Here is a 9,721-nt window from a genome sequence, read left to right on the forward strand (position 1 = left end):
ATGTATGGCAAGTGGATTTTATTTCCCCATAAACTGTAGTTTTTCTTTGCTATCAAAGGATTCTATTTATAACATACATTAGCACCTATTTTATTCATAGCCCAGTTAAGAATTTACTTGTCAGTATCCCTTCCTGGAAATTTTCTTGGAAGTATCTTTGTGTTTCTCTCAAGGCCTGACATACATGAGTGATGTGCACAGATTTTTTTTTGTTGTTGTTTAGTTTCATTATAAATCCAGGAACATTTTATAATTTAAAACTTACTCATCAGAAGAAGAGCCTCAGAAGTTTCTGTCTCTTTCCATACTCCTACCCCCACTTATTTTAGAAAAACCCTAATAAAATTTTACAACCATGTTAAAGTCAACCTTTTAGCAAGAATAGAGTAAAAACTAAAATATCCTCCTGAATGAATTTTTCCTTGATTGCTTTAAACAAGGCTGATTTAAATTTCTTTCTTTAGTCATTTTATACCACTAATGTTACTATCTTAATCTGAATGGCAATTTGATGAGTTGTTTCTGATCTGAATAGAAATTACAGTTTGGTAGAAGACTGAATGCATATGGTAAAACTTCACATGTTCTCTTTTTATATAATCCTTTCGTTTGCCTTTTTTTTTTTTAAATAGGAATTTAGCTTGGAACAAAATTGTCATTGTCCACCCTAATGCATTTTCCACTTTGCCATCTCTAATAAAGCTGTGAGTATTTCATTACCTGTTTATGGCATGTCTTTTAATAATTGGGGACCATCTAATTAATCGAAAGGTGGGTTTTGTTGAGGAAGCTGGAAAGGCACAGGTTGCTTGCCCTCTGTGTTCCCCACACCTAGAGCTGTGTCAGCCGGGGAAGAGCCCCCCTGCTCCTCTAAGGCCACATGGGCCCTTCAGTGGATAACTAAATATCTGGGTGGCAGCTGGTTCTGGTTATTCAGGTGGAGTTGTCTATTTTTGCTGAGTAATCAGGTGGAATGGAATAAGATGTCCATTCAGTTCTAAGGGGCTTTCATTTGATTGTTTTGACTGATTGAAAACCTTCCTGTCCCTTCCTTTCCCCCCTCCACTTCCCCATCTCTTGCTTCTTCTCTCTCCATCTCTTATCTGATAGAGAAAAAAAGGAAATGGTCCCACAGAAGTCAGGAGGAGACGGAAGGGAATAAATAAACCCCCTACACTTTTTACCTCTCACTCCTAAGCCACAGCACCACTTTTCAAATTAATCCCCTTGATTGTGGATGTGCCCACCTGAACAAATGAAGCTGACTGTAGAACAATTTGGATGAAATTAAAACTTCCCCTGCCCCCCGAAATCCTGACCAAAAAGAGTTATCAGGAGCTAAAATCAAAATGGTTACTTTTACCATTAAGAGTAAGCACCCTGCTCAGAAGTTTTTATTGAGCAGTTTAATGATCTTTAGTTTGCTTTTTTTTTTAACATAAATGTTTTATGCTAACACAGACTAAAAGCCAATTGTTGTTTGATGTTTTGCAGGGACCTATCGTCCAACCGCCTGTCGTCTTTTCCTGTAACTGGGTTACATGGTTTAACTCACTTAAAATTAACAGGAAATCATGGCTTGCAGAGCTTGATATCATCTGAAAACTTTCCAGAACTCAAGTGAGTTTGTCATTAAAACTAATAAGATACATTTGTGGTCATGTGAAATAACAGACGTATTATGGTGGTTTTCTAAATTTATGAGGTCATGGGACCCTTTTGAATTGCATTTCATGCCCTCAAGTCCCCTACCCCTGGAGCATTGTTAGGACAAGTCCTGAAGTGGGAGATTGTGTCTTCCTCACCATATTTCCTTTCCTTCTCAAAGATGCTTCCCAGAATCACAGAGTTCATGGAAAGAGTTTGAAAACCATTGATCCATGGTTTATAAACTAGGGCATGTAATTAAATAACATTGTAATATTATTGTACTCCTGTTTACAATTTTTAATTTATCCAGCTTGTGTGTAGGTTCTAATAAAATGTACTAAATTAGTATTTGTTTGAAGAAATAGTACTAGCTAAAACCTACTATGCTTATCATTGATAAAGAAGTATCTTGAAAGATTATGTATGTATTTTTAAAACCACAATCCTTTTTACAGACTTTTAAAACCATGAAAGTAATATAATCCCAAAAGAGAGTTTGGAAAGCAGAAGAAACAACAAAAATCTACAAAAAAGTCCCCCTAGACAACATTTTAAGTTATTTCTCCAGACTTTGTTTTCAGTGTATTTTTAATTGTTAGAATCAAAGTGTTCATACAAATTTATATCATGTTTTAGTCACTTAATATTACACCATAAGCACTTTTTAATGTTGCTACAATTTTTTAGCGATCATTTTTTATTTGGTTTTTTTTTTTTTTGAGACAGAGTGTCGCTTTGTTGCCCTGGCTAGAGTGAGTGCCGTGGCGTCATCCTAGCTCACAGCAACCTCAAACTCCTGGGCTCAAGCAATCCTTCTGCCTCAGCCTCCCGAGTAGCTGGGACTACAGGCATGCGCCACCATGCCCGGCTAATTTTTTTTCTATATATTTTTAGTTGTCCGATTAATTTCTTTCTATTTTTAGTAGAGACGGGGTCTCGCTCTTGCTCAGGCTGGTTTCGAACTCCTGAGCTCAAACAATCCGCCTGCCTCAGCCTCCCAGAGTGCTAGGATTACAGGTGTGAGCCACCACGCCCGGCCTTAGCGATCATTTTTTAATCTTATTTTGGAAAATGTTTCATCATTTCAATGATGGAAGTTGCATCACTCAATTTCAGCAATTATCAACATTTCATAGTGATAATTTTTAATAACTCCATTGTTGCTATAAGTAGCACTGTAGTAAACACCTTTATGCCCATAACTTATATTTTGAATTATTTATTTAGGCTAAAATCCAAAGGTAGAATCATTGGGTGAAAGAAGATGAACACTATATTTAACGATCCATTTCTTTGGTTTTTGTTTCATTGTTTTTGTTTGTTGTTTTCTTCTAAAGGGTTATAGAAATGCCTTATGCTTACCAGTGCTGTGCATTTGGAGTGTGTGAGAATGTCTACAAAATTTCTAATCAATGGAATAAAGGTGACAACAGCAGTATGGACGACCTTTATAAGAAAGATACTGGAATGTTTCAGGTTCCAGGTAAGACCTGCTATGTTATGGTGATGAAATTATGACTGGAAGGGTCTTGAAAAGCCATCAAACAGATCGCCTGAACTCCAGACAAGCCCCTTTGTAGCCATCCTAACAAGTTAAGAATCAATCACACTTTTTAAGGACTCCCTGAGAAAGAGAAACCTCCTTTCAGATTCATTCCAAAATTTTATCTGTTCTGTAAGTGAATTCTTTATATTTATAATTAGATCCCCCTTAGCATATATTGTCCTCAGGGGTGATTACTGACATCAGTGTTTCCATAAACTTTTAAAAGGGTCTCATCCTTGTGGATACCTTTTTCAAACATGATTCACAACCATTTTCTCATTCTTGCGATAGGCAAAATCCATTTTTATTCTTACGATAGGCATTTAGATTCTTCCATATTTCAGTAGAAGGGCTTAAGAATCCAAATTTTTATCCAACTAATTCTAAATCATTTTCCCCTCCTACCCCCCATGGGGTTATCTTTCGGGAAGGTGAAATGAGATAATGTCTGTAAAACACTTAGCTTTCCTTGAAGTAAGACATTACTTAAACAGACAGCAATGCATCTCAAACCACACCTGTGGTAATGAGGAGCCACTCTGGGCATCACCCCCTCCTTCCCCTGCCAGACTTGCAGGTTTGTGCAAAGTCTAAACAGACTGGCTTCTCATGCTTTGGGCCTTAATGATTTGTTGATTCCAAAGTAAATGTGATTCAGTCCGTCTGCAGATTACCTTAACCTCTCTTCCTGCCTATCTGTCTAAGAAACTGATATCTTGGCCCTTGGTTTTTTTGTTTTAGGCCACAGCATGTGTCTTGTTCTTATTCTTGCTTTAGTTTTTGCTTTTACACCCACTCTAACTTTTACTACATTTATTCACTCAAGGAAAAAACAAAACAAAACAATTGGAGAGCCTACTATGTACCAGGAACTGTTCTAGGCCCTGAAAGTACACAACAAACAAGAAAAAGAAGGTCCTTTATAAAGTTTATTTTCCAGGGTAGTGATTCTCAACCCTGGGCCACATATTAGAATTAAACAAGTAGCTTTTTAAAAATATTGATTCCCAAGCACCACATGAAATCAATTAAATCTGCAGTTTTGGGAAAGTGTATTAGATCACGAAACTCTTATTTTCCTATTTCTTGGATAGCTAATCCAAACACCACGTAGCTTCTTGATTTGTTCTTTGTTATGCAGAATTCCCCAGGGAAGACTGAAACTTACTGTATCTGATTCTCCGTCTTGTGTTCAGAGAACACAGCCTAGAACATCTGCACTGTAGCTATCGTAGCATTAGAAAATTGGATAAAGTGGTTCCTGCTCTGAATAGAGAGGTCCATCGCCTTTCCCTAATTTAAGTCTGCAATTTGGGGCCGTCACAAGCTCTAGGGAACAAGAACAGAGTAAGGTAGTTTAGATGTTACAACCTAGAGTCTGGGGTCATTTTCCCTCACTCCCAGTTGTGCTAGAACAGTATGTCATAGTAGCTTGAGTAGATATCCAAAGGCAACTTTATAAATAGACTTGCAAGAAAACCAGAACCCATGGAAAAGCAGGATGTCTTGCCTTCACTTCCCTTTGTGACGGTTCATGTCTCAAGAACAACCCAGGACTCTCCTCTCTGGGATCTGGTCCCTTGAAAAGAGAGACAGAACTAATCATTCCAGGACTTCTTGTTGCTGTAGATGAGCGGGACCTTGAAGATTTCCTGCTTGACTTTGAGGAAGACCTGAAAGCCCTTCACTCAGTGCAATGTTCACCTTCCCCAGGTAAGAAAGGCATGAAAACTGCAGCAGTCTCCACCATTGACTCTGAGTCCATCAATAACACTGTGGCTGCACTTTAAAAGCAACATCTGTGCCATCTTTGTGGCTCATCAGTATCCCTTGCCAGGGGAACCTGTAAAATGTAAACATTCATTCCCTAGAGTTCTCTATTGGTAAGTAAGATTGGGAAAAGAAGATATTTGCAACAACTTAATGGAAACTAAAGAATAAAGCGTGTTGTAAGAAGCATATGTAATTTTTTTAACAATATTAACAATTTAGTGTGAAATATAGTATGCTATAGTCTCGCTTTGTATAATAACTGATTTTTGAGGGTGATTTATTGTAAGTCTTCCCTATAAATAACCATTTGATGAAAGTAAATAACAGTTTGTACAGATAAGTTTTTAAAAAGAAAGAAAAAAATATTGAATTCACTTAATAATTTGTCCCATTCTAAGAAATGGGATGGGCCAGTTGAAAAAAGATGGCTAAGAAGGGTAGATATTTTATTTTCAACAATTAAATTGTTCCTTGCTCCCTAACATCAAATGTCAGTATAAAACTGAGATGAGATTTTCATGCAATGTGCATTTGTACCACCCATACTTCCTTTTTTAATATTATGGAATATTTCTTTAGGATTCTCCTTCTCTGCCTATGGAACCTTATTGAGGCATTGTGAAAAATATAATGAAAAGTCCAGGAGATCTAGCTTTGTACCTGGCCCCAAAATAGCTGTATCTTGGGGACCTTAATCAAGCAATTACGATTCCCCATTCCCAGTTCTCTGCAGCTCCCCCGGAAACACGCGCACCTGGTGTATTCACCCAGTCAGTGCTGCAGAAGATTCGGGTGGTTACAACAGTGGCGCCAGACAGTGGAGAATGCCACATGGCGCTGTGTGTTACCAGCGCTGTTATTGGCCTCTATCTCTCGGCGTCCTAATTAGAGAAACAAAAGGGTAATTTGGCGAAAGTTGTAAACTCTAATTTAATGCTCGATCTTTTTCTTCCCTGGACTTCTAGGCCCCTTCAAGCCCTGTGAACACTTGTTGGGTAGCTGGCTGATCAGAATCGGAGTGTGGACCATAGCAGTTCTGGCACTCACCTGTAATGCCTTGGTGACTTCCACGGTGTTCAGATCCCCTCTGTACATTTCCTCCGTAAAACTGTTCATCGCGATGATCGCCGTGGTGAACATGCTCACGGGAGCCTGCAGCGCCGTGCTGGCTGGTGTGGATGCGTTCACTTTTGGCAGCTTTGCACGACATGGTGCATGGTGGGAGAACGGGGTCGGTTGCCAAATCATTGGGTTTTTGTCCATTTTTGCTTCAGAATCATCCGTTTTCCTGCTTACTCTGGCAGCCCTGGAGCGTGGGTTCTCTGTGAAGTGTTCTGCAAAATTTGAAACGAAAACTCCTTTTTCCAGCCTGAAAGCAGTCATTCTGCTCTGCACCCTGCTGGCGCTGGCCATGGCCACGGTGCCCCTGCTGGGCGGCAGCGAGTACAGCGCCTCCCCGCTCTGCCTGCCCCTGCCCTTTGGGGAGCCCACCACCACGGCCTACATGGTCGCGCTGGTCTTGCTCAACTCCCTTTGCTTCCTCGTGATGACCATTGCCTACACCAGGCTCTACTGCAATTTGGAAAAGGCAGACCTGGATAACATTTGGGACTGTTCTATGGTGAAGCATATTGCCCTGCTGCTCTTCACCAACTGTATCCTTTACTGCCCCGTGGCTTTCTTGTCCTTCTCCTCTTTATTAAACCTCACATTTATCAGTCCTGAAGTAATTAAGTTTATCCTTCTGGTCATTGTCCCACTTCCTGCATGTCTCAATCCCCTTCTCTACATCCTCTTCAATCCCCATTTTAAGGAGGATCTGGGGAGCCTGGGAAAGCAAACCCACCTCTGGAGGGGATCACCGCACCCAAGCCTGATGTCTATTAACTCTGATGATGTTGAAAAACAGTCCTGTGACTCGACCCAAGCCTTAGTGACCTTTGCCAGCGCCAGCATAGCCTACGACCTGCCTTCTAATTCCGTGTCACTGCCGGCTTATCCAGTGACCGAAAGCTGCCATCTTTCATCTGTGGCATTTGTCCCATGTCTCTAATGTGTGAGGGAAAAAGTTTTCAAAAGTTGGAAACCGGAAAATGTGAGGTTGAGCTCATCAGAGCAGTAGCTAAGAAGACCTGAATTGAAACTTGGTTTAAAAAATAAAAATAAAAAACTCTCAGTGTAAAAAAGCGGAAAACCTATTGACACTTGAGAGTAAAATATGTCTAAATGCTGCTTGTATATTTGTTTAGTTAAGGGATAGATCATTCACACTATTTAGTTGAGCCCAGATCAAAAAAGCAGATTGAAATGTTCTTCAAAAATGATTCTCTGAGATTTTACTTGCATTCTTTTTAAACTCACCAATGTAATTATTTGGGGATGGGGGTGAGAACCCACTTGCTTCTAAAATGAGTTTATTTTTTAAGGCAGTATCCCAAAAACTCCTTAAAAGATGGTTGGAGGTATGAGGAAAATAAGGATTTTAAATGGCCCTACATTACTAAGTGAGGTTTGTGACCCATAGGATTTCACTTTAATGACCATGTGGAGATGTTGGAGTCCTCCTTTGCCTTTCCTCAGAAAGGACCCTTCCAAGTCACCAGTTCTTTTGGTGGATAATGTAAGGCATTATTAACTCACTCATATTCAGATCATTTTTAGAGATACCAGGTTTTATGTATCAGCACTAAATGGTTCTGCCCTCAATGGAATAAAACATCTTACAAATATTTTGAAAGGAAAATTAACTGAAATTCTTAAATTGCTACTAAGGAAATCATGTACAGGTGAAGTCTGCCTTGTCTAATTCATTTTTCACTCCTTGTTCCTTCATGCCTAAAGCTCAGAGGGAAAGTCTGTTGCCAGCAACAGACATACTTAAAAAAGATAGTAAGCAACCTGGGACTTTGTTTTTCCTGAGTGAGTGCACATTTTTTGCAAGAGGTTTTATGAGTTGATTCAAATGAATGTGCATCTTAAGATAACAATCAAACGCAGACACAACATAAATTAATTCCACTGATGTAACTTCTCACACATGTGTCTCTAGTAGCTCTTGTAAACCCGATGTCTGACACCATTTGGATTCAACAGAGACTCAGTAACATATTATCCTGTTTATTTAGCTTGGTTTTGGCTGTGTCCTCTCTGGATCAACCCACTTGATGTCAGGAACATTACTTCTCTGCTTATTCCATATTAATACAGGTATTTGGTATTTTAAGAGGCAAATTATTAAATATTAAAAGTCAAAGTATTAATTCTTAACTTCTTTTATCCTACATTAGCTTCAATACATCCAAACCAAATGGGTGTCCATTAGATTTATTTTTATATAATCACGTTTATTTTGATCAGATATTTTAACTTGGAATTGAAAAAGTACATTTATGAGATGTTTTATAAGATGTGTAAATATAGAACTGTATTTATTACTATAGTTAACATTCAGTAACATTAAGGACCATGATAATAAACCATGTACAGTGGCATATTCTTCCATATATATTGTATTTCTCTGCCCATTCTCTTTAAATTCATTAACTGTATATATGTAAATATATAGTACTTGTAAATAGATTCCAAATTTGCTTTTCTTTTGGGTACAAAATAAATTTGTAATAAAATGTGCGACTATAAAACAAAATGTTTTCAAGTCTATTTATTGAAGCCACAGACAGATATACAGTCCAAAATGTTTTTAAATTTTGGAACAAAATACATTTGCTATATAAGTATTTATACTTTAATATTTTAGGTACGTTGGACTTATCTTAAAAAAATAAGTCTTTCACTAGAACAAATGAAAATATCTTTACCAACTCTTGGATTATTTTAACTACGATTGATAAGCCATTGGTGAAGTTTATTGTCCCCAGTGATAGATTGGATTTCATAGCCAGAACCTAACTATTCTGGTCCCAAACTTCTTTTTTAATGTAAGGAAAAAAAAACCCCACACAATTAGAAAGAAATGTATGAATAACAAATCAATCTTGACATATTTAACATGGACATGAGTTTGCTATAAATTCCTCCTTTAAAGCAAACATATTTCATGACCATGTCAAGGCCAAAACATGAGGACATGCAATTTCCAGGCATAAAGAAATATTCTGTTCCACTTCAGTTCTCATCCTCCCAAACATAAGAAATGAAATGATTTTTCTAGATACCTGTGCCAGACCCTACCAGCTTTGGTGGTGATTCCTGCTCTCCCTGTATGGATTGCAAAATTAAAGCATTATTGCTAAAATCAACCCAGGTATACAGTGCACCCCCAGGGCACCTGGCACTGAGTTTCCCACCCACCCATCAGACTTAACCACATGTTGTAGCCCCAACATAGTTAACAGGCATCCAATGGGATCCTACTGTGTAGTCCATGCTTGGCTTATCTTCCGCTGAAACTGTTAGACCGCAGATAATTCCGCGGTGGGCCCAGGGGAGAGACGACCACCCTGAAAAGCGAGCGGAGACCGAGACTTGATGCAAAAAGCAAGAGGTTTTATTACAAGGGCAGCGCAGGGGCGCACAGTGTCACCAGGTTGGGTAGCTGCCGCGCCAAGGCTTACAAGTTTGAGGTTTATAAAGGTAAAAACCACACGCAGGTGGTCAGGGGCAAACGGATAAGAGGAGTTTCGGGGCAGACGGATAAGAGGAGTTTCGGGGCAGACGGATAAGAGGAAATTCCAGAGGCTTAATCTAGCACAAACTACTCCAGGAGGCCGAGGGTGGGGTAATCTCGTCGGC

General features: G+C 39.0%; 1 protein-coding gene across 3 annotated transcripts in view; it reads left to right on the forward strand.

Moving 5' to 3' along the window:
* LGR5 (leucine-rich repeat containing G protein-coupled receptor 5) overlaps positions 1–8,615 on the forward strand; it is a 125,646-nt gene extending 117,031 nt beyond the window's left edge. For all 3 annotated transcript variants that reach the window (XM_012642023.1, XM_012642024.1, XM_012642025.1), the window contains 5 exons: positions 633–704; positions 1,495–1,620; positions 2,988–3,133; positions 4,826–4,909; positions 5,935–8,615. In XM_012642023.1, the coding sequence (XP_012497477.1) occupies positions 633–704; positions 1,495–1,620; positions 2,988–3,133; positions 4,826–4,909; positions 5,935–7,022 (1,516 nt within the window). In that variant the 3' untranslated portion in view covers positions 7,023–8,615. The remainder of the gene's footprint in view (positions 1–632; positions 705–1,494; positions 1,621–2,987; positions 3,134–4,825; positions 4,910–5,934) is intronic.
* The last annotated feature ends 1,106 nt before the right edge of the window (positions 8,616–9,721 follow it).

Source organism: Propithecus coquereli, unplaced genomic scaffold, assembly GCF_000956105.1.
Source record: "Propithecus coquereli isolate 6110/MARCELLA unplaced genomic scaffold, Pcoq_1.0 Scaffold172, whole genome shotgun sequence".
Classification (NCBI taxonomy): domain Eukaryota; kingdom Metazoa; phylum Chordata; class Mammalia; order Primates; family Indriidae; genus Propithecus; species Propithecus coquereli.